Source organism: Dasypus novemcinctus, chromosome 19 (assembly GCF_030445035.2).
Source record: "Dasypus novemcinctus isolate mDasNov1 chromosome 19, mDasNov1.1.hap2, whole genome shotgun sequence".
Classification (NCBI taxonomy): Eukaryota; Metazoa; Chordata; class Mammalia; order Cingulata; family Dasypodidae; genus Dasypus; species Dasypus novemcinctus.
The window spans coordinates 33,258,514-33,282,444 of NC_080691.1; the positions used below are offsets into that span (position 1 = coordinate 33,258,514).

The window sequence follows — 23,931 nt, forward strand, 5'->3', positions numbered from 1 at the left end:
AAAAAGTAATATAAAACTATTCATGGTGTTTTCTTTTAAAACAAAATGGTATAAAGAAGAAAATGTTTAAATAGGACAGATCTCTGCAGATAATCTGCTGGTTTTGGGTTTTTTTTTTTTTTAAAGGACTAAAGTAATATACATTTAAACTAGAAATTGCAGATGCACAGAAAAGTACAAAAGGCAAACTAAAAACCTCCTTCACCCCTAGTCACACCCTAAGGTAACCACAAGACTCAACAGTTTCTTGTAATTACTTCCGGGGAAATAGAAATATTTTATGCATACACCTATGTGGACACACCCACACACATTTAATGAAACAAACTGTTCAGTTGTATTATGCATCTTGGATTTTTTACTTAATGAATATTGGCTATCATTCCCAATTCCAGCTAACAGTCATTGAGCACTTTTATGGGCCGGATGCTATCCTAAGTGCTTTGCCTCTGTTATTCACTGAACCGCACAGAACCCTGAGTTAGTAGCATTATTATCCCACTTTGAATCTACAAGGAAGTAGAGCTCTGAGAAGTTAAGTAACTTACCTAAGGTCACACAGCTAGTAAAGGGAAAATATGGGAAGAGACCCAGGCCTTTTGTTTCCAGAACTTGCATCCATTCTCATATTAGCACTCGCAGATTCTACCGCACTTATTTTTGTTTGTTTGTTTTACGAGGTACCAGGGATTGAACCTGGCACCTATACATGGGAAGCAGGTGCTCTACCAGTGAGCTACACCCGCTCCCCTACGACATTTATTTTGAAAGGCTATAGGCACTTCCCCCGTATAGTTGTATCCTCATCTACTTGATGGACACTGGTTGTTTCCAGCTTTTTCTCTTATAAACACTCTGCATTTGATGTCATTGAATATATCATCTGGCCCATTTTGCACATTCTGTCCATAGGATAAATTCCCCAATGTGGCATTGCTGAGTTAAAGTTCTATCAGAGGTTTGTTTTGGTAACTCCAAATGGTCACTAGACAATTTTTTTTTTAAGATTTATTATTTATTTATTTCTCTCCCCCCTCCCCCAGTTGTCTGCTCTCTCTGTCCATTTGCTGTGTGTTCCTCTGTGACCGCTTCTATCCTTATCAGTGGCACAGGAATCTGTGCTTCTTTTTTGTTATGTCTTCTTGTTGTGTCAGTTCTCTGTGTATGCAGTGCCATTCCTGGGCAGGCTGCGCTTTCTTTTGCGCTGGGCGGTTCTCCTTACAGGGCGCACTCCTTGCACGTGGGGCTCCCCTGCGCAGGGGACACTCCTGCGTGGCAGGGCACTCCTTGCCCATCAGCACTGCGCGTGGGCCAGCTCCACACGGGTCAAGGACGCCCAGGGTTTGAACCTTGGACCTCCTGTGTGGTAGGCGGACGCCTTATCCATTGGGCCAAGTCTGCTTCCCCTCATTAGACATTTTTGATGTGTAAGATTTGGTCTTTTTAAGCTGGTTTTGGCTGTGTAAGGCTATTTATTTAGTTACTAACTTAATATTAAGGTTTTAACTAAGCGCTTATACCAAAATTATACCAAATTATACCAAATTATACCAAATTATGCCAAATTTTGACATTGGAAATGCCATGCCATCCTTTGCATGAAGATGCTGTTGAAGTCCACTAACCCAGTGCCTGAGTTTGCTTTTTCCTCTTGGAAGGTATGGTTTTTCTCTTCCATCTACATAAGCTTGACTTCAGGTTCCACACCGCCTCCTTGGTTTCCATGTCATCAGTGTCTGTGTAGTCTTTGCTACTGGGCTGGAGCTCGTTAGCCTGTTTAGTTTAAGGATTGCTTCTCTTCCAGCCATACATTTATGTGCTAGCTCATCAGCTTTAGAGTTCTGCACATGTGCTGTAAATTCACTTCTGAGGACCATTTCTGTCTGATCCAGTGGTTCTCACCTGGTGGTGATATTGCCCCCTGCAGGGACATTTGGAAATTTCTGGAAAGAGTTTTCATTGTCACAATCCTGGCATTCAGTGGGGTTAGAAGAAGGGTGCCATTGAACACCCTATGATGCCCAGGACAATCCCACAACCAAGGGTTGGTTATCTGGCCCAGATGTCAGTAGTGCCAGACTTGAGAAGAAACCCTGGTCTAATTCTGAGAAAATACTTTAGGGTTTCCCTTGTCATTCAGTGGGTATGGATTTGCATTTTTAGGCAGTCATTGATTGAAAAATTTTTTTTCTTGTTCAATATGTTACTACAGGATTCTTGGAAAAAAACAATGATCTACTTTATAGACATCTGAAAGAAGTAAGTCTGAAACTTAACTCTTTGTGGTTCGATGGTTATGAAGTATCATCTCTTGACACTCATTTCGGGATAGATTTTGCCTTCTGGATACTTCTCTCCCATGCAGTATGTTAGAACTCCAGCATGTTCTGGTCACAATGGACTTTTAAGATCATCTATAGGAATGCTTTACCCAACAAATAGATTAAAGTATGTGGTTGGCCCCTTCTCTGTGCCAGGAACTGTACTAGCTCTGGAGTCCCAGCAGTGAACGAGGATATGGGTGGGGGTAGGAGTCAATATGTAAACATACAACTCATCCGTCAGTAAGAGGTGCCAAAAGAAAATAAACGATCTGTTGTGACTGGAGGTCAGGTAGGGTTTAATTTAATTTAGAAGATCAGAGAAAACATTTCTGTGGAGGTGACTTTGAGCTGAAACCAGAATGATGAGAAGGAACCAGCCATGACTATACCAAGATCAGAGGTAATTCTAGGTGGATGAACTAGCATATGCAAAGGTCCTGAGGCCCAAATAAGTCCACATGTGTTCATTGAGGGGTAATGTTAGGAGAAGGGGCTGACAGCTCAGCAGGCTGAGATCCACAGGGAGAAGAGGCTTTGTTCTGGTGCAGTGGAAATATACTTGGGTGACCCCATCTGATGAGGACCCAGAGAAGTCACTTGTTCAAGGTCACAGTGTGATGGTGACCTGGGGCTGCTGATAAAATTCCAAGTCTTCTTCTATGCATGTCATCAATCCGATCAAATTTGGGTTTTTAGAGTCTTAATTTTGTATTGAAATAATTAACCATTTATAAAAAAATCTGATTTTAGTTCGCTTAGTTTATAAAATAGCTTAATCACAAAGGGCGCGTTTTCACAGTGAACACGCTGAACCTGTTTGTCTTCAGAGTGTTTTCTGCTCTCCTGGATCTTTTCCTACCAATTCTGGGACTGCCCGTCCCCACTTCTTGGATTCAGAGTACAAAAGGGATTCCTAACTTCAGATGCTTGCACCAGGCAGCTGCTCCCTGGGTCTGAGTCCCAGCCTGGCCCCTTCCCAGCTGGGTGCCAGGTGGTGGATTTCCCCATCGGGGGGTGGGGAGGGGGGTGGGCTTGATGCCTTCCGGGCTCAGAAAATGAGTGGCTCTGTGGCCCCCTGCGCACTTCCGGGAGCTTTCCTGAAGCCCCTTGGTGATTCCCGAAGCAGTGCTCCTCTCTCTGCTCGCAGGTGCTCTGCCGATCCAGAAACAGCATCCTGAGCGAGTGTTTCCTTGTGGCCGAGTTAGAAAACCGGAGGAGGCCGCCAACAGTGAGTGGAAAGAGCTGCAAAACCGAGTGGTCAGAGAAATCACCCACGTGGTGCAGTCACCTCCAGCTTCCTACGGTTTTTAAGCTTTTAAGCCACCCTCCCCTTCTCTGGAAGTTCCGCTTTCGAACAGGTTCTGCCAAATATGCACTTTCTGAGTTGAGTGAGCATCTGATTCGTTGGCAGACGTGCCTTGAACACCTACGATGTGTCTGGCATTGTCCTGGGCATGGGATTTAGCATTAACATGACAGACACGGTCCCTGCCCTCACTGGGCCTACGATCTAGTGGAGGGGGTATGGGAAAAACACCATCCAGTAGATAAAGAATTGATCGTAAGGGAAGTAAGGTCAGCAGGAAAGGAGAGAACGTGCTGGCGGGGAACCGGGGCTCCTCCTAAGTGCTTATCACATATTTGCTGAGTGAATGAAGCTTCCTGCTTGAATAGCCCCAACTTGGGCTTTTCAGCTCACAGTATCCAAAGCTTCCCCTTAAAACAACTGAGAGCCGGGAGAACAAGCTGTAGTTGAGGTCAGAAGGGCTGGAGCCTTGCGCCCTCATCAGTCTTGTCTGGGTTAACTGCGAGCAGCAGTGTCTGCTCCGCGCATGCTCTCTCCACAGGTGGGAACTCAGTTTAAAAACAGTTTGAGCAGTCTTCTAGAAATCCTCATCTCCAAGGAGCCCTCGTACATCCGCTGCATCAAGCCCAATGAGGGGAAAGAACCTAGTGAGTCAACAATCATTCTTTACACGGAGCTCAGGGAAATAAGGCTGGGGAAAGAACTGCGATGGCAGCGGGTTAAAATTCTTAAGACCGTCACAGCTCGCTCATTGTCTTCTGTGTATGAGTTGTTTCCCTTTGTAAAATGCTATTAGGTAAATGCTGAGGAAGCGTTGCCAGTTTCAGGAGCAACACAGCCGGGTCAGGTGTCACAAGTACAGGGAAGCAACCTGGCTTCCCTGCAGCCAGTGAGCAAACTTCCAAAACAGTCTATGGCTAAGCCATTGTCGTGATCTGAAACAAGGCACACAGTCAGAGGCTTACAGAGGCCAGGCAAGAAAAGCAAATGTGCGCAGCTGACTGGGTATAAGGCAATAGGGAGGGGAGCAGACTGGGGCAAATTGGAGATAGGATATCCCCTCTAAAGGGGCGGAACTACTCCCTTCCAGTCAGTTGTTGCCATGTGGGATTCTGGAACCAGGATGGCTTGAGCTCATGATTTTTCAAGAGAAATCAGAAATTCAGGGTTTCCTGTAAAATGCTCCCATTTAAGAAACACGGGTCATGACAAAAAGACTGAGCTTGGAAACCATCATCTTGCAGACGGCAGCACCCCAGGGTCCTTGACTGTCATTCTCCCTTCTGTGTTTCCAAAGGCAAGTTCGACGACTTCCTCATAAGGCATCAGGTCAAGTACCTGGGGCTGATGGAGCACCTACGGGTGAGGCGGGCTGGCTTTGCCTACCGGCGGAAATACGAGCATTTCTTGCAAAGGTAAAGTTGGCTTTGCTGATTTGGAGCCAATAAAGTAGTGTGCCTGTGGGGCTCGGTGGATATGGCAATAACTAAAATGCCATCCCTCAAGGAATTTGGTTCGGTTCTTAAGTGCTGTAACCGTGAGAGTGGAAGCCAGTAACGTTCTAGAGAATATGAAGCTCAACTGGTTTACCATTTTCCCTTCATTTCTCTAAGCCCCTTCCTTCCTCCTTGGAATCCAGGAAGCAAGGTGGTGGTGCATAGACCTGCCACCAGGGGGCAGACGTTGGCAGTGCTCTGCTTGGGCCTGTGTGCTGCTGGGAAGACCCTTTCCATATGCGGGAAAGAACAACTAAAGGTTTAGAGCAGTTGGTTTGGGAGGGAGCTCAAACCCAAATGGTCTGGCCTCAAGGGCATCAAAAAGCAGCGGGCATAGCGGGAGTGGGCACAGGCACAGACTTTCTTTGATTGGAATCTTCCTTCTGTCTCTTATACCTGTGACTTCCTTACCTGTAAAATGAGGATGGAATTGTCTGCTACTAAAGGAGCTTATAGAAGGATTTAATGATAAGCCCCCCCACCACTACCGTCCCTAAAATGGCAGGTATACTGACACAGGTGATGAACTGTGTGTGAATTTGTGCTCCCAAAATAGCAACACACTCTCACACTTTCAAGATAAGCAGAATAAAAGACCACTTTTTTTTTTTAAGGGACTTGGGGCCGGAGATTGAACCCAGGACCTTGTATGTGGGAAGCTGGTGCTCAACCACTGAGCCACATTGGCTTCCCTGAGTTGGTTTTATCATTTGTTTTGCCTGTTGTTTGTTTTTTGTTTTTTTTCAGGAGGCACCAGGAACCGAACTGGGGACCTCCTGTGTGGGAGGCAGGGGCTCAACTGCTTGAGTCACATCCATTCTCCAATGATCTTTCTTTTTCTTTTTCTTTTTTATCCAATGATCATTTTTGTTACTTAAAATGGTTGAATATCAGCAATTTCAGATGGTTCAAGCTAATACTAGACAACTTTTGAGTTTAGAGTCCACCTTTATAGTATCACATAAAAGAGCTCACATTCTCGATCTGACTGACTCCTTGCATTTTGCAAATTCTGTCCAGTCTCTGCGCTCTGAAACCTTAGCATTTTCATGCACTCTTATTTTTAGCCCCTATCTCAGTGATTTCAAACTTTCACCTAGTGAGGATCATGCTTGTGATTGTCTCCCATGAATCTCCTGTCTTGGTCAGTATTATCTATGTAATATGCATTATGTGATTAATCCATCTCCCCTCTTTTGTTATTTTCATGACTTACGTACCTGCTGATTATAACCCCTGATGAACATCATCAGTGCTCATCTTTTGAGCTGGTGAATTTCAGCCTCTCACACTTCAGATCTTGCTGACCTGTCATTCCTAGCTCTAGGAAAAGTACAGGTGTCCTTAGGTTTTAGAAACATTGGAAAGAGTTAACCCAGCCCTACCTAATCCCTGCGAGGACACAGGGGATCGTCATTTGAGGAGAAATGAATCCGGGTAGTGGGGAAGAGTGACAGGGCTCCCTCCCTAGGTAAGAGGGTCGGGGAGGGCCTCTCCCAGGGGGGGGCCGACCATGAGGATATTGGGGAACAGCGATGGGACAGGGGACCAGGAGAGGACTGGGCAGGCTCCGGGAACAGCCAAGAGGCCGGCGTGGCCGCAGTCGTGGTGGGGGGAGAGGGGCCAGAGAGGTCCTGGGGGGGGCGCTGGAGATGCCCGAGCTATGTGCACCCAGGCCAGCACTGCTTCCCTAGATCTGGGGCGACCACATCTCAAGAGTCTAAAAAGAGAAGTTCCTAGGGCCTCCACCCTGCAGGCATTTAAGGTCCCCTGTCCCCCATTCCCTCCGTGTCTGTCTAGCCCTCGTTCGAGCAGCTTTTGGGGCGTGCGAGCGAGGGGCACGATCCGGAGAGGAGCAGGGCCTCTGGCTGCCCCGAGCTCCCCCGCTTTCCCTGGAGTTCTGGAGGCTGCGTCCCTGCAAGCCTCTCCTGCCTTCGCGTAGTGGCCAGATGGAGGGAGGTAATGAAAGAAGAGCCTGCGGCCCTTGAGCCCTTCCCGGACTGGCTCATAGAGTTCCAGGAATAGAAAAGCAAACCTAACAGTTCAAATTGTGATTTTAAAACAATACAAACAGTATCTCGCTAGTAAAGGCATGGCAGGGGTGGGGGCATGATAGGAACACCATAGTCAACGTTACTGAAGACTGAGACTGGCAGATGCTTTATGTGGAGATCCCATTTAGACCTCGGGACAACTGCATGTGCAGGTGAAGCGGGTAAAGCGGTTTACCCAGAGACAGAGCAGCTTCATTCTGAACCACTTGCTCAAGCCATATTGCTTCTGGCCTTGGTCCATGGCACTCCAGAATCCTGCATTCCTATACTGTATTATATAAAGTATATAAGGGTATGTATTTGTATTAGTCAAGGTTCTCTAGGGAAACAAAATCAACAAGAGATATCTGTCAATAGTTCAATAGTATGCAATGTTATGAGTCTCTCGCGTGACTGTGGGGGTGCACAAGTCCAGGTTCTGCAGGCAGGCTGCAACCAGGGGCTCTGAGGAAAGTCCAGTGAAGGTTCTTGACGAGTTCTGGGAGACGTTGGCTGTCCAAAGATGAGCTGGGAGATTCTCACGCAATGCTAGAATCACTTCCCCTTTTAAGGCATTCAACTGATTGGATAAAGCGTCACTCATTGCTGATGGCAATCTCCCTGGTCGATGTAATTAGAACCAGCTATCTATGATTTACCACTGCAGTAAAGTCAATAGTGACTAAAGTCCATAAATGCCCTTGTATTACAGTTAGCCCAGTGCTTGCTTGACCAAACAACTGGGCACAATTACCTGGCTGAGTTGACACATTAGCCTAACCATCACAGTATGCACATATTTCCTCATGTGAAAGGTGGAATTACCTTTACAGTGACCGTATATTAGAAGGGAGGTGCATTTTTTGCTGGAATTAGGTTCTTAAGTCAGCACTGAGCCAACATTACCCTCGAAGAATCCCTTGGCACTTACCAAGCACGGCTGCTTTTCTTCTGGTGCTGGACTTGATTCTCTTCCTTGGGTTGCTCGTCCACTGATGAAGCCATTGCTTTTTTGAAGACTGACCACACCACCCACTCTATTAAAATAGTTCCTTTTCTCTTTCTTGCCAAGTGTAGATGAACCCAAGAAAGCTGAAAGTACGTGTCATGAGAATATTGCGCCCCCACCTTCTCCCTCCCTCAGTGCCTGGCATGCCCCAGCAGACCTCTGGGGGGGTTGTGCGAGGCACAGCAGCTTGCTAGGTGTCCTCTCCTCTCCCTCTAGGTACAAATCCTTGTGTCCAGACACCTGGCCACACTGGCACGGGCCTCCCGCACAGGGTGTAGCACGGCTGATCCAGTACATCGGCTACGGACGAGAAGAGTACAAGTTAGGGAAGTAAGTGGCCAGGAAACAAATGGTTTCTTCTCTTGGCAGATTGTTTCCCACATTGATCCATATCCACTGAGAGCCTGGAGAGTTCACTGTTTAGGGCTCTATATAGATTTACAAGCTGATATTTCCATCTGCTAGATTTTTTCCTTTCTTTTTTTTGCTTTTTTTTTTTTTTTGAAGAGACATAGATCACAGAAAATGTTACATTAAAAAATATAAGAGGTTCCCACGTACCCCACACACCATTACCCCCACTCCTCCCACATCAACAACCTCCTTCATCACTGAGGCACATTCATTGCATTTGGTGAGTACATTTTGGAGCACGGCTGCACCACATGGATAATAGTTTACATTGTAGTTTACACTCTCCCCTGGTCCATTCAGTGGGTTATGGCAGAATATATAACGCCCCACATCTGTCCCTGCAATATCACTTAGGACAAGTCCAAGTCCCAAAAGTGTCCCCACATCACATCTCTTCTTTCCTCTCCCTGCCCTCAGCAACTACCGTGGCCACTTTATCCACATCAATGCTACGGTTTCTTCCATTACTAGTCACAATAGTTCCATAGTAGAATACCAGTAAGTCCACTCTAATCCCTATTTTATTCCTCCATCCTGTGGACCCTGGTTAATGGTGTCCACTCCACCTTTAATTCATGTGGCTTAGGTCCCACATGGCTAATAGATGGGGTTCTCCTGCTTGCAGTTGTGGGCACCCTCAGTTCCCTGTTGTGGTGGGTGACCATCCTCACCTCCCTATTAGTTGACCTGAGTAAGTCAACGAACTGGAGAGTAGGTGTCACAACTCTGCTGAGGCTCAGGGCCCAGCTGGCACATGGACAGCCCAGAGATTCAAGTCTCCTGGGTAGACACCAACCCCAGTGCCAACCACAGGTTTGATTGTGGAATTTGGGTTTCTGAATGTGATGGAGTTGGACTCAGATATGATCTTTCTACACATGCCTCTTCTGTCCATCCGCTAGATTTAAGTGCAGCTCTAAATGGCTAGTGCTGCTAGCAGAGGAAATTGTCATAGAGGAGCCCTGCTTTCCCAGCCCGACCTTCCCTTGCAAAACGAAGAGGCCCGGGGTGGATGGCCTAACTTCTGTGAACCGAGCATCTTTGTTGTTAAAATCTTACATGCCCCCCAAAGGTGATATGGGACCCATGCGATGTGAAGGCACCTTTAGCATCCTAGAAAATGGTATCCTTATGAAACAGTTGTTGTCTGAGCAGGAGAACCTCCGTACACGGTGGAAACCTTGCAGCAGCCCTTGGTGGGGTGAATTGGGACAATTTCAGTCTGTCATTTCAGTCGGGGTAAATTTGGTTACAAGGGACAATGCCAAGCAAGAAGCGGCCCCATGCGCAGGCTGCAGCAGATGCACAGCGTCAGCGATCATGGCCTTCCAATCTATCAATTGGCTTTCCTTGCGGACTCCACTTACCTCCTGACCCCTACTGGCACGTGGACGTCTGGGGCCACTCTGGCCCTTCTCGAGCCTGACGCTCCTGTTACTTTTCCAATCCAAATCCCGAGGGGAACCAGGCTGCACACATTCCTTCGGAGGCCACGGAAGTCAGAATTGGTATCAGTCCCTGATCCAAAAAGCTCTGGCAGGGGAAGTGGGTATCATGAGACATGACGTACGTGCCTCCATTGCAGCCGTTCCTCTGCATCTGTGTGTCCTTTTAAAGCTCATATCAGGCCGTGCTCGTTGCTTTTAAGGCCCACCTAATCCAGTGTCAGCTCGTCTCAGTCCTTACCTGACTTCTATCTGAACGGACTCCATTTCCAAATAAGGCCACTCCTCGGGTTCCAGATGAATGTGAATTTTGAAGGGGGTCACCATTCAACCCCCTTAAAGATGGTAACTGGCCAACTAATAACGAAATTGTCTCTTTTCTTTTCATTCCCAGAACCAAAATATTCATTCGTTTCCCCAAAACTCTTTTTGCTACTGAAGACGCCCTTGAATTTAGTAAACATCAATTAGGTATGATTTTTCTGCCTTCGTTAAAATGTGAAGTGAACAAGCTTATTTGGGGAGACATCTTGAAAGAGGGCGTTTGATGTAATGTTAGAAGCATTTGCTTTGGAAACCAGGAACCAAGATATGGGATTATGGTACGACACACGTGAACTGGTGCCTTAGAGAGTGGTGGGAGGGCTGTTGTAGATGCACATGGAATGGGAAGCTTCGTAGTGCCACCTCAGTCCTATTTTGGATCAGCTTCTGTTGTGCGGCTCTGGGGACTAAAACTGTGAGGGTCTAATGCCCTTAAGTTGAGACCTTGAAACCAGAAGTGGATGTAGCTCAAGTGGTTGGCCACCTGCTTCCCATGTTCAAGGTCCCAGGTTCAACCATTAGTCCTGTAACTATCTATGCACTGGAAGGGGTGGTTTCAAAGTCTGCAGTCTAGATGTCTGCTGGGAATGGTAAATGAGAAAAGTTTGGTGGGGAGAAAATGCAAAAACTTAAAACTGCTTTGAAATCTAGATCAGTCTGCGAAGAATGACCAGGCAGGAGGAATGTGAGGGGTTGCGATGTGCCAGATGCATACTAAGCCCTTTACATTCGTGATCTCATTTTACCCCCGGAACAAACCTATGGAGTGGGCATTAGCTCCATTTCACTTTCAGGGAAACTGAGGCACCGAGTCTTTAAGTAGCTTGCTGAAGGGGGCACAGCTAGCAAGCAGCAGGGCTGGGGTTTGAACACGCATCTGTTGGGCTTCAAGGCCTGGGCTCAACTGGGCTGGGTTGTCTGGCTTTTTGCTGCCTCCAGCCTGGGGCCCAGCTTAACGTGCAGGTGCTAACCGGCTCCCAGCGGGTGTGCACTGCCGGTTGGCCAGGCCCTGGGCGGCCCTGGTTTCTGGTGGGGCCTGAGTCGGGAAATGGAGAGGGGGGTGGACGAGGATCCAGGGACTTCGGGCCAAGGGTGTGTTTTGTGGTCACAGACCTGGGTTCAGGGGCAGAGCCACACACAGCCAGAGGCTGCCGTGTCGTGTCCATCTGCGAGGATGACCACAAGGCTGCGCAGGAGCGGGCAGGCCCCGGGGCTGGGAGTGCTGGGCGTGCCGGGGCTGTGGCTCTGACCTCTCCTTACCCTGGGGGCAGGAACCAGAAGGGCAGAAGAGACTCCACAGCTGCTGGACAGCTTCTTGGGGCCAGGCTCACGTGAACCTGCGGCTCTCCATCTGCCTCCTGCAAGACTGCCCAAAGGAGAGCCATTTCCCCAACACCTTTGTTTTCTTTTCAGTTGCGAGAATCCAGGCCACCTACAAAAGCTGTTTAGGACGGAGGGCGTATGTGAAAAAGAGACAGGCAGGTAAGAACGAAGTAGAAAGCTGCCAGTTTGCCACGAACCCGTTTCCCTCTCGTCCACGTGGCACCTGGAGCACAGGCTCCTTTGTCCATTAGCTCCTGCTTGCCCTTGAAACCGGAGCTTCCGTCCTGCGGCCTCTTCTCATCTTCACTGTACTGACTGGAAACTATAACACAGCTGCCTACCCTTTTCCCATGGACACGTTTTGAATCACAACACAGGCATTTTAAATCTCTGAATCTAGCATTTATCATTCCCTTGCTTCTTTGCATGATTTTACCATCTATGGCTGCATCTCTAGTTCTATATTTATAGTTTAACATGTTTTGAACCTAACAAAAATAAAATTATACTGTTTGTATTTTTGTGATATTTTTAGACTCTAAATCGTTTCTGAAATGCACTTAGTATCTGTGTAGATTTACGTATTTGTTTTCATGGCTGCATGGTATTTCACTGTATCAGAGGCTGGCAAACTTATTCTGAGAGGGCCAGATAGTAAATATTTTAGGCTCGTCTGTCACAGCTCTGCCATTGTAGCATAAAAGTAGCCTTAGACAAAACGTATATGAATGGGCCTGGCTTGGCTACATTCACTTCCATTAAGACTTTATTGACATAACAGGCCCACGTGTTTGTGGAGTGGAAGAGCAGGAGCCTTTTGTATTTAAATGGGATTGTACTGACATTCTAATGCCAGCAGTTACCTCTTCCAGCCGTCACACTTGAAGCCCACTGGCGTGGCGCCTTGGCTCGGAAGGAGACCAGAAGGCGGAAGTGGGCCGTGCAGATCATAAGGAAGTAGGTTCTGGAACACGGTGGGAAGAGCGGTCACGCAGCGATGGTGTGCTGCCGGGGCGGGGGATCATGGGTTTGGTAGAGGTTTTGTGCATTTTGGGTTTGTGCAGAAAAGAAAATTTCCCTTCAGATACATTAGTTCCTCCTCCTTGCTCTGAGCTCCCTAATTTGATGGTGAGTGGTGACTCTATGTTCGTAGTTTCCTTAGCTTAGCGCAAAAGTCACAAATGCCTTCTGGTGCCAGTCAGGTAAAATGAGACCCGTGAGCGAGAATAAGGCAAGAGGGGAAGATGGGGCCTGTGCCAACTTGGATCAGTCTCTCTCAGAGAGGGCAGCTGTCTGCTACCAAGAAGAAATGGCAGTGTTGACATATTTGACTTTTTTTTTAAGGAAAACTGCAAATCTGACTTTCATATATCTGGTTTTTTTTTTAACGTTGACAAAGAATTCAAACTATAAAAAAAAAAAGGCAATGGTGTGGGTGAAATAGAACTTATCTTTGGGGCAGATATGGCCTGTATTTCCAGCTTCTGGCCTAGTAGCCATATAAACAATCTCTATCATTATGGCCTCCTCTGAATCAAACACATGGGGAGAGAATACCAGTCCTAGGGAAGAAACGGGCTGAAACTAACAATACTTTCCTGCTTAGGTTGATAAGCGGCTTCATCAATCGCAACAAACCCCTTTCTCCTGACGACAAGGAGTTCATAGTGCTTGTGCGGAGGAATTACATCTTGAACCTGCGGCATCACGTTCCAAAGGATGTCTTGGACAAGAGCTGGCTGAGGCCTCCTGCCATCTTGGAAAATGTAAAGACTAAACCCGGACCTCGGCTGTTGCGCCAGTGGCACTTAGCCTCCGTATTCCTTTGCGCTGCTTCCATTTGAGGTTGCGAGGGCTGATGTAGCACAGCACTTCCCTGCAAGGGCGCTGCACGCAAAAAATTCAACTCTGCGGCGTTCCTAATACCCTCACTGGAATTGTAAAGCTAACGGAGGTCTGTTTAGACAGGGCACTTTTAAATGGTTTCTATCCTAGGATGTAGCTTGCCAGATGGGTTTGGTTACTATCACCCATAAGTGTTTCTTTTTTTAAAGATTATTATATTTTAATTTCTCTCCTCTTCCCCCCCCCCAGTTGTCTGCTCTCTGTGTCCATTCACTGTGTTCTTCTGTGACTGCTTCTATCCTTATCAGCGGCACCAGGAATCTGTGTTTCCTTTTGTTGCGTCATCTTGTTGTGTCAGCTCTCCGTGTGTGCGGCACCATTCCTGGGCAGGCTGCACTTTGCTTTGCACTGGCCGGCTCTCCTCACGGGGCACACTCCTTGCACGTGGGGCTCCCCTGTCCCCCATGTGGCACAGCACTCCTTGCGCGCATCAGCGCTGTGCATGGGCCAGCTCCACACGGGTCAGGGAGGCCCGGGGTTTGAACTGCGGACCTCCCATGTGGTAGGCAGACGCCCTAACCACTGGGCCAAGTCTTCTTCCCCATAAGTGTTTCTTGAAAGATGGCCTAAGGGCCTTCTGTGTCTGAAATGTGGGGCCGGGGCTCCATCCCAGACCCATGGAGTCAAAAGCTCTAGGAGTCTGTCACTTTAGCCAGTTCCCCCAATAATTCATGAACACGTCCAAATTTGAGAATCACTGATTTAGCAATACCAAAACCTAGAGCAAGATTGGAAGGTTTGCAGCTTGCTTCCTCTGGCTATAAAATGTTAATGCTGTGTTTTAAATCAAACCGAATTCACTGGTGCGTTAAAGTCCTCTATTTTTGGCCACAACTTGAGACAGGATGTGAGTGAGTGAGGCAGGTGAAAAACGAGTGTGTTCTCCACGCAGGCATCAGATCTGCTCCGGAAAATGTGCACACGGAACCTGGTCCGGAAGTACTGCAGTGAGATCACGGCTGAGAGGAAAGCACAGGTGGGGACTTGGCGTGGCTGCAGGGTGGCAGGATGCTGAGAGGCGAGTGCCTTTTCTACGGATTACAAACAGCAGCCCCTGCCCACCATTTCACCTGTAAGATGAGGATTGTAGGAGTCCCATACCTCGTGGGCACGCTGACGGTAAAATGCATGTAGACCTCTTAGCAGAGTGCCCGATAAGTCAGCTCTTATCACCTCATCCTTCTTCTTGTGAATGTGAACACAATGCAGATGGTTCCCGCCCTGCAAAGAACACGAGACCCCTTCTGTGCTGCGCAGGCCTGGTTTCGTTCATGATTAGCCGCAGATCAGCAAACTTTTTCTGTTAAGGGTCAGAGGGTACGTAGTTTAAGCTTCCCAGGCCCAAGGTCTCTGGCAAACTCAGTCCATTGCTGCAGCACATGAGCAGCCATGGACATGTAGACAAATGGGTGTGGACGTGTCCCAGTTCATTTACCAAAAACTCGATGTCAGGCTGGATTTGGAGCACAGGCTGTTCTATGCTGAACTCTGGTCCCAAAGTAAGAAACTGCTCTTTGAAAGTCAGAAAATTCCACTTTCAGGAAGCCAGGGCATATAAAGACATGCAGAAGTGCCAGCCCCAGCTCTCTACCAGTAGAACCTTTAGGGCATTTTGGCCAAAGCCTGGAATGTGTTCTGACCTGTGCTCCTGTGGCTTAGCTAGGAAGCTAAGTGGTATCGTGTATCCGAAACCCTATGGCTACCATTTTTGTGCTCCCAACTATTACCAGATGCAGCAAAAGGTGGTTACAAGTGAAGTCTTCCGGGGAAAGAAAGATGGCTATGCGCAAAGTTTAAATCAACCCTTTGCTGATAGCCGGATAGGTAAGTATATGCACTCAATTTCCCTATGCTAAAAAAGGCCAGGGGAAGACACTCAACCCCATAGCATTTCCTGACAGCTGCTTGCCCAGTTGAGGTTTTAGTCACAGAGGGACATAAAATCAGCCAATACCAGGGTGACACTTCCGTAGCTTGGTTATTCATGATGATTCACTGTGTTCTGATTCCCTCCTCAGATGAAGAAGCCATTAATCCCAAAGTGCTCCAGCTAATTTGCAATGAGAAAATCCAGGTAAGGATGTGTTTTCCTCAGCTCCAACCACGACTCCCTAAGTCTGAGAGCAGGGTCTGTTTCCTACATGGAAAGTGTCTGGAGCCAGTATTTAAAGGCAGGGGGAAAACACACACAAACTAAAAGAGGGGGAGGGGGCGGACAGTGGGGCGGGCCAGGGCTCTCAGCTGTGACGTTGAGGACTGATTTAAGGTTATGGGACTATGTTGCTGTCCTGATAGTGTCCTTATCTGTCACCCTGGAAACTTAGCGTGGTCTCCTGTGAAACGTGAGATGTAGCCATGAACTTAAACATCCCCATATCAATGACAGGCAGCAGGGCAGCGTGCCTGGGTGCAGACCCTGCTTCGTAACTTAGTAGCTGGGAGATCCTGGGCAGGTGACCGAAGGTCTCGCTGCCTCTGTTCTCCTGAGCATGTGGATAAGAGGGTTTTTGAGAGGATGAGAGAGTGGGTGGGCGGGCAGTGCCATGGCTGCTGCTTGGCATGCAGCGGGCCAGCATTCGCCCCGACTGGGTGCTCCTGTGGCTGCTCTGCCCCTCTTGGTTCGCTGGGGACTTGAAGCCCTGCCAATCTGGGGTTGGGTTCCCTTCCAGCCATGAGGGCTTGTGATTTTTATAGGGTTTTGATGCCCACAGAGGGTTTCCATCTTCCCTGTGCTCTGAGGGCAGATCTGTGAGGCAAGTGGCCATAGCCTTGATACCTCTGAGGGCAAGAATCTGAGGTAGAGTTGGGAATCAAAATCTATGAGTGCAGGAGAACACCTGTTTATGCAAAATCCGTTTGAGCCTCTGTGAATGCCTGAAGCAATTCTACTGGAGTCTGAGTAAACTCTGAGGCAACTCGGTCCTCGGCCCCCCCCGCCCCCCCAATGACATCGCTTTGCCCTCGTGGTGATGGTGGACTCCTTGCAGTACGGTATCCCGGTCATTAAATACGACAGGAAGGGCTTCAAGGCGCGGCAGCGGCAACTCCTCCTTACTCGAAACTCAGCTTACGTGGTGGAACTTGCCAAAGTCAAGCAGAAAATAGAGTACTCAGCACTCAAAGGTAAGAGGTGGGCAAATCTTAAGGCAATTCGTTTGGCTGGTTTAGCTACTAGACGTTCGGGGAATGAAGAGTCCCTCAAATGCGAGAGCCAAGTGTAGGGGAGCCTGAGGCCCTGGGCTGGGCTTTGGAATCCTGGAACTAGGTATCAATAAAAAGTCACCTTCTCCAGTGGCCTGCTCACTCAGGTCACGTGCTGCTTTGGGGTGTATGACCTTCATCCTGCTGGGCTAGCTAGGGGGAAAAAAGGGTAGGGTTGGGAGCCCCTCGGTGTGTCTTTTTTCTGTGTCAATGTCAAGTTTTTTAGTTTCTGGCCCCTAACTTTGGATCTGTCTTAAGGTGTTTCTACCAGCAACCTTAGTGATGGAATCTTAGTTATTCACGTGTTTCCAGAGGACAAGCAAAAGGTAAGTGATGCCTGCAAGAATGAAACAATGCACTGGCAAAATGTGACATCACCCACCGTGAAACCTCAAAATTTGTATTTTTCTTTGAAACCACTGATAAACTACAACATTCTTCTTCCCATCAGGGGGATGCCATTTTACAGTGTGAACACATATTTGAAGTGGTTACTAAACTCGTGATGCTGGTTAAGAAGGAGAACATTGTACGTGTTGTTCAAGGAAGGTAGGTGGTTTCATGTTTAGCTCAGGAAGTAACTCGATGTTAAAAGGTTTCAAAATATCAAGGAAGGGAAAGGGTGTAGCTCAAGTGGTTGAGCGCCTGCTTCCCATGCACAAGGTCCCGGGTTTGATCCCTGGTACCTCCTAAAAACAAACAAAAACACCAACTCTCGTTGGGGAGTAGACTGTAGCTCAGTGTTTGAGCATCTGCTTCCCATGTTATGAGGTCCTGGGTTAAATCCCCTGAAGCGCCTAAAAAAAAAAAAATTAAGGAAGACGTAAATGTTAGTCCTTTCACCCAAGCCTGTCCCCTTCCACCAAAACAAAGAAAACACTATCAGCCGCAGACTGGGAAGAAGCTTCTGGTGGTGTCCCCTTGCTCCCTCTGATAAAAGAACTTTTCTTCTCCCTCATGCCCTTGGCCTTGGCCTCCAGAGCAATGAACACTGTCAATGATTGCTGACTGACTTGAGGAAATGGGAGTCTCACCATACAGTTCTCAAAGGAGGCACACATGTTCCTGAGAGAAGCTGTCATCAAGGGGAAGGTGGGCCGGCAGGCTATGGCCATACTTTTTGCTCTCAATGCCTGCTGGCCCAGGTGCTTGAGTGCGTGGAGCCTCAGCTTCAGAGACTGCTTACAGATGAGGGAATGTGCTAAAATTTCTTTAGGACATAAAAGTACCTGGCACAGAATCCCCTTAACTCTCTCAATGATTCGGAAGTGGCTAACCAGCTTGCCCACGTCACCAGCTGGTGAGCAGCTGCGTGCAGGTTTCTAAGACCCGAGCTTGATTCTCACTCCCTGGTGTCCTGAAACTTCAAGGCTATGCCCTAGGGAGACCCGAGTCTTTCCCTTCATGGTTTTGTGGTTCCAGTTAGGTTTCAAGTTTCTACAATCCAAGGAGCAGATTGTATATGGAATAGGGAGAGAGTTGGGTACTTTGTAAAGTGCTGTTCCTCTTTTGCTGCACTGCTGAGCTAAATACTTAGCCCCATTCTAAGAGTTTCAGCATAAAGATGTGTATAGAGGTGGTTCTGCAGATATCAGATTGGCCCTTGAAACGTAACTACAAAAACATGTGGTAAGTTTCCCAGTTGTGGAAGTGGTTTTCTTCTTTTGATGGTCCAAAAACACAATAAAATTCTAATAAAATGGGAATTTAATCTTGAAACTAGTCAAGCTTCATAAGTGAATTTCTTTTGCAGATAAAAGCTGAAGGGAAAAAACAGAATATTTAAGTAATTTATGACTTTGTGTATTTTAAGTTTACAGTTTTATATTAGTCCTGGAAAAGAAGGCACAATAGTTTTCCATACTGGACCAGAAGAACAAATCTATAAAGATAAAAATGGACAGTTAACAGTGGTGAGTCACTGTGTTTGGGGAGGGAGGTAGCAGGGAAGAATAACTGACTGGAACCAGAAGCTAGTTAATTCCTCCATTTCTAACTCTACATATGAAAAACAGGAAAGACTTGATACTAGAGGTATAGATTTAAACACTGAATGAAAAGGGAAAAAGAACTTTACCTTCCATACTTATTTGTTAGTGAACCAGAAGTTGAAATTGTTTTAAATGTCAAAGCCCAACTTTTCAGTGGGTGGTAAAGGCCTTGTCTTATTACAGTGGTTCTCAAACTTGTCTACATATTGGACTGTCCTGGGGGCTTCACAAAAAATACCAGTGCATGGAGAGATGTAGCTCAAGTGGTTAAGTGCCCATTTCCCATGTATGAGGTTCCAGGTTTGATTTCCATAGGTACCTCCTTTAAAAAAAAAAAAGTTTTTGTGCCCCACCCCCAGAGACTGTGACTTAATTGGTCTAGGTGTGGTCTGGGCTTCGGAATTGAAAAGATCTCCAGGTCTAAGGAGCCACTGGTTTGAGAACTACTGCTCAAGTGCTTTGCGGTCCCCCACCAGTCCCACTGGGCTAGGCGCAGGTTCTCAGTGGGCCCCACTGGCAAGTAGTAGCTTGTTTTGATTTTTGCCCGGAAATGACATGTTAAAAGCAGAGGGGGCTGAATCTTGTATTGATACCAATTATTATTATTTGATACAAATTTTAAAATGGTCTATTCAACAAAGTGTCATATGCACATTTAACTTACATTCAACTATAAAGTCTTTTTGTGGATGTAAATCGTACAGAAACGTCTGTTCTAAAATAAATGCCCCTAAACACAATTAACTTCAGGGACAGGTTAAGATGGTTCAGGATTGTTTTGAATGTAAACTATAAGGTGACTTTTCAGTTTACACACTGCTTTAAAACTTACACCCCTAAGATTGAAGCTCTCTTTTGGAGTCACATCATCTGTTTGCCTGCCTGACCATCCAAAATTTCACTTGTCTCAAGGAAGGTGGGTAGAGGGGGTGGCTTGTCCACACCCATCTTGGGGATGCTGGGACAGTGATAAGTGTGTTTTCTTCCAAGAGAGGTGAGATACTAGTTCTAAACCTAAGTGTGGACTCTCTCCCAGGTGTCCGCCCGGATTAAGTCCTGATAGCGGATGGAGTATAACCTCTCCCATCAGCACTTTTTTTCTTGCACCAAATGAGGAAAGTACCCAGGAAGCAGGAATACCTTCAAGGAAAGATTCCAGGAGTTCTAGGAAAAAGAGCACCTCTGAAGGAACTGAGCAGCATCTTATGCTTCCTTCCAGGAGTAGGCGAAGCCTAGTCTGGCTTCTCAGTTGCCTTTGGCATGAAATTAAAATGTCTTCTGTAGAAAGGCGACCTTAACTCCCCCAAGGGGGTGGTGGTAAACCTCACCAACAGGACCTCCACCAAGTGGGCATTTCAACATGTCACCACCGGGTGAGCAGCAGATTCTCTACCTTTGTCAAGCTGCCCCAAGGCACAATGAGATACTATATATGGTCAAAGTATATGAAATTTCATAAAGCTGCAAAATTTGCATTTTGCTTTAAATAGAGGTTAGAAATGTCAAGGAATTGGGTAAGTATCTGATGGTCTCTGAAGCCCAGATGGTGAGCCCTCCTCCCTTTATTAATTCAATGGTGGCATCGGCTGATTCATTCTGCTGCCACAAGCTGGGCCACAATACCTCAGCAGACTTTTTTCAGGCAATGTTTAAATTCAAACACTACAGAAAAATGACATCTCTTCTACCCTCAGCAACATCTAGGTGGTCAAGTAGACTGCAGCAGCTCTGCCTCTCTCTGCTGAAAAATGCACTTCAGTTCAGTGACTTGATTATGGTGGGCATGTCTGAAAAGACCCAGAAAACAGATTTTAATAGAAGCATTTATATAACTTTTATTTTACATATTTCCACAAGTGCTTGTACAACATACAGGGACTACTTCTAAAACAGCATCTTTTTTTTCTTAGCGCAAACAACAAAGGTTAATGATACACTTAACTGTTACAGTGACTTCAAAGAGAGCATACTCTGGAGAGGGAAGGCACACCCAGTGGTGGTCACACCGTGGGTCCTGAGCAGCTGCTGGAGGTACAGGTGTACCCACCTAAACACAGACCTCCTGCACTCAACCAGGAGGACATGCCGGCCACTGTCTTAGGCCCCCAGTCATCACAATCAGATGACTTACTTAAGAAAATGGAGCTCTATTAGACCTTAGCTTAAAAGCTGTTCCCCTCAAAAATTTTTTTAAAATTGTAAGGTACTACAACAAAGTAATACCTTACATTTTACCAAATCTTGGGCTAGTGTTTTACTTACTTAGATGGGCCCTAAGTATTGACTTTTGCCCTTTGTGATATAAGAAAACTCAGTTCCTTAACAGCTTGGACCAGCCAATGCTATCTGTCAGCATCATTCACCATGGAACATTCTATAAAACCGGTCCATATCCCAGGGAGGCCAAAGCTACAGGTGTACAGTTGGAGTGAAGATCAAGGGAGCTGCCAGAAGCATTAGATTATAAGGGGTAGAAGCCATAAAAAATCTGATTGTTACGTAAACTTCCCCTTCACACAAACATTTAAAAAACAATTTGTATGATGGCTTTTCCATTCCTACAGGGAATATCAGAATTAACATTCACTTTAACTCTCTATAAAAGTTCAGCCCAAGTAGCAGGGCTGGTGTTTAACACTTAAACAGTATAAAATATTTACGAAACGTTCTTTTTATAAGCCCCTTTTCCACAGCACTTAATAAAATCCAAATGGCCTAATATAAAAAGTTTTCCACACAACAGTTTAAAAAGTATTTACCCAGTATGTGATTTTTAGGTTAAGCCGTGATTGTTTTAAAGTCTTATTATAGGCTGAGCTGCTGGATATTGGTCATGGGTAGGGCACAGCATACAAAATCTAAGCTGTAAAAACCATTTCAAAATATAAACTCATTTTCTGGAATACATGGTGCTAAAAGTTGTCCATACAAATACCTTTGGTATAAAATGGTAACATTTCCCTTGATAAGCAAATCAAACACATCCATCCCCTTATACACATTCACATCTCCTAACTACTCTACCTAGTCTAGTCACAACTCACTTCTGTCCCATCCCAGGAGACGAGGTAGATAACCTGCACAGGCCACTTGGGCCCCCCACAAACACACATCCCCCATCAACAGTCTCACACATCCCTTCCACGTTCCTTCAACAACCACAAACATGGACACTAACCTGACCTAAAGGTATCCGCACACCCTTTTCAACCAACGGCTACTCTACAATGTGTAAAAATAAGAGGCAAAGGCAAGCAGTGTGCTCTCCAGGGGAGGGCTGAGTTTACTCCTGGGGCTGGCATGCATGGAGTCCCTGCCTGGATGCCAGGCTAGAGTCTGGGGTCCCATTTAATTTCTAAGCAAAGGGCTGGGCATCCACTTGCTGCAGAAGCCCAGCTATTTAGTAGGCAGGCAGGCCAAAAAGGAAGGAATGATCTTGTGAAGCAGCAGTTTGTGAGCCCTGGGGCTAAGTCAGATGCCCTTCCTGGAATGCAATTGGTCAATGAAGAGAGCAAGCGGAAGGGAAAGACACTACTACCAGAGCTGAGCACTCACTGCCAGAGAAAGTGCCACTCCTAACCAGGAACGTGGGGTCCCAGCAAGCACCAGACCAAGTATCAGCCGTGGTGGCACAAGGCCCTCCCCCTAATCAACAAGCTCCAGGCTCAAAACCGTGTTGCGTGTTGCTTTCAGCAAAGCAGTAGACACTGTGCCTGGTCACAGCACATAGGTCAGGAGCCAGTTTGCTGGGGCTGGATGGTTATGAAAGCAGTAGCTTGCCGACCACCTCTGATGGCCGCCAACAGCAAAACCCTCTCAGACCTGTCAAACTGAACTATGGGAGCTTCTCCTAAGAAGCCCAGATAGTCAACACCCATAAAAATAAATACTGCAAACCAAAGTTCTCACATACACTTCATACCCATTCATACTTTTCCTCTGAGAACCAAGAAATCCTGGCTCCAAGGATTCCCAGGTTCTCATGCAAAGTAGATACCTTAGACATAGCTTGTTTAACAACAGGGGTGCATTCAGGTGGATAGAGAGAGAATCACTTCACCTTGTCAAGAATTACAAAAAAGAATAATCTGGCTTGTTACAAAAGCATCTCCAGACTCCAGGAGAAGTAGGAGATGCCCGGGAGCCCTGTGTACAATCTGCGTACAGCACAGCAGAGGGAAGGCGGGCGGGCGGGAGGGCGGCTCAGGGCCCGCTTGCCTGCTCACTGGTGGAGATGAGCCCGGTCGTCTGGACGCTTGATGTGGATCCGACGCACGCGCTCGATCCGCTCTCGTTCCCGCTCCTCGTCCTCGTCCAGATGGTGTGAGCGCCCGGCTGCCCCGCCTGTGGCCTCCAGGAGTGCATTGTCAGGTCCCCGGCCGTCCTGGGCCTCATACAGCAAGATATTCAGGGTCTCTTCATAAATCCGGGCTTCAGGGAACTCTACCTGTGTCCCCACAGAATACAGAGCAGTCAGGTTAGCAGCACACACCCCCTCACCCCATCTCCTACTTCAAGCAGGGTAGTCTGGCTAAATCTAGCCCCTAGGGTTCCATTTAATATCATTATTTTCAAATCAGTTGACAGTTCGAATGGGCCATACTTAGACACGGCACTAAATTCATGAGGGACTGAGAGACAGAGGATGGGTTTCCCAGCCCTCACTTCCCCCATTGCCCTTCCTGAAGGTCACTGCTCTCATCATTTTACCCTCTCAGGATTTTCTGTGCATATAAACATGCACATATATATACTCAGGTATTTTTTTTAGGAGATACCAGAAATTGAACCCGGGACCTCATACATGTGAAGCACATGCTCCACTACACTCATGCACTTTTAAAAATAAGATGCCTGCCTTTGATTCGTACACGCCTTCCTCTTTTTCCTAACTTAACATGGAGAACAATTCATATCAAGGAGGGCGAGTTTGTGTATAGAGCTACATTATAAAGGCTATGACAATGCATTTAATCAGTTCCTTTTGATGGACATTTAGGTCATTTCCTGTATTTTGAGACTCAGAGCTGAAAGCTTGCACGAGTCGTTCCACTCTCTCAAGTAACATTTTTAACACAAGCACCAACTGGGAACTCATGAAAAGGACACAATCCCTCCAGCTTGGTAATGGTGCTGTTTTTGCTTATTGTCCTTCAGGGC

General features: G+C 46.9%; 2 protein-coding genes across 4 annotated transcripts in view; one reads left to right on the top strand and one right to left on the bottom strand.

The window, feature by feature from the left end:
• The window catches only part of MYO1H (myosin IH), a 43,184-nt gene extending 23,210 nt beyond the window's left edge, over positions 1-19,974 (top strand). Inside the window, exons 15-31 of one of the 2 annotated variants that reach the window (XM_058281531.2) lie at positions 2,213-2,259; positions 3,472-3,552; positions 4,172-4,277; positions 4,928-5,045; positions 8,385-8,498; positions 10,422-10,498; positions 11,765-11,833; positions 12,547-12,631; positions 13,281-13,440; positions 14,472-14,555; positions 15,310-15,403; positions 15,598-15,653; positions 16,567-16,702; positions 17,039-17,106; positions 17,232-17,329; positions 18,594-18,693; positions 19,808-19,974. In XM_058281531.2, the coding sequence (XP_058137514.1) occupies positions 2,213-2,259; positions 3,472-3,552; positions 4,172-4,277; positions 4,928-5,045; positions 8,385-8,498; positions 10,422-10,498; positions 11,765-11,833; positions 12,547-12,631; positions 13,281-13,440; positions 14,472-14,555; positions 15,310-15,403; positions 15,598-15,653; positions 16,567-16,702; positions 17,039-17,106; positions 17,232-17,329; positions 18,594-18,693; positions 19,808-19,831 (1,517 nt within the window). In that variant the 3' untranslated portion in view covers positions 19,832-19,974. Of the gene's footprint in view, positions 1-2,212; positions 2,260-3,471; positions 3,553-4,171; positions 4,278-4,927; positions 5,046-8,384; positions 8,499-10,421; positions 10,499-11,764; positions 11,834-12,546; positions 12,632-13,280; positions 13,441-14,471; positions 14,556-15,309; positions 15,404-15,597; positions 15,654-16,566; positions 16,703-17,038; positions 17,107-17,231; positions 17,330-18,593; positions 18,839-19,807 lie in introns of those variants that run through there. The other variant, XM_058281533.2, reaches the window with a different exon arrangement.
• A 606-nt stretch (positions 19,975-20,580) lies between these two features.
• Positions 20,581-23,931, bottom strand: part of KCTD10 (potassium channel tetramerization domain containing 10) — a 29,195-nt gene continuing 25,844 nt past the window's right edge. For both annotated transcript variants that reach the window (XM_004478457.5, XM_004478456.5), the window contains exon 7: positions 20,581-23,218. In XM_004478457.5, coding sequence (XP_004478514.1) covers positions 22,994-23,218 — 225 coding nt within the window. In that variant the 3' untranslated portion in view covers positions 20,581-22,993. The remainder of the gene's footprint in view (positions 23,219-23,931) is intronic.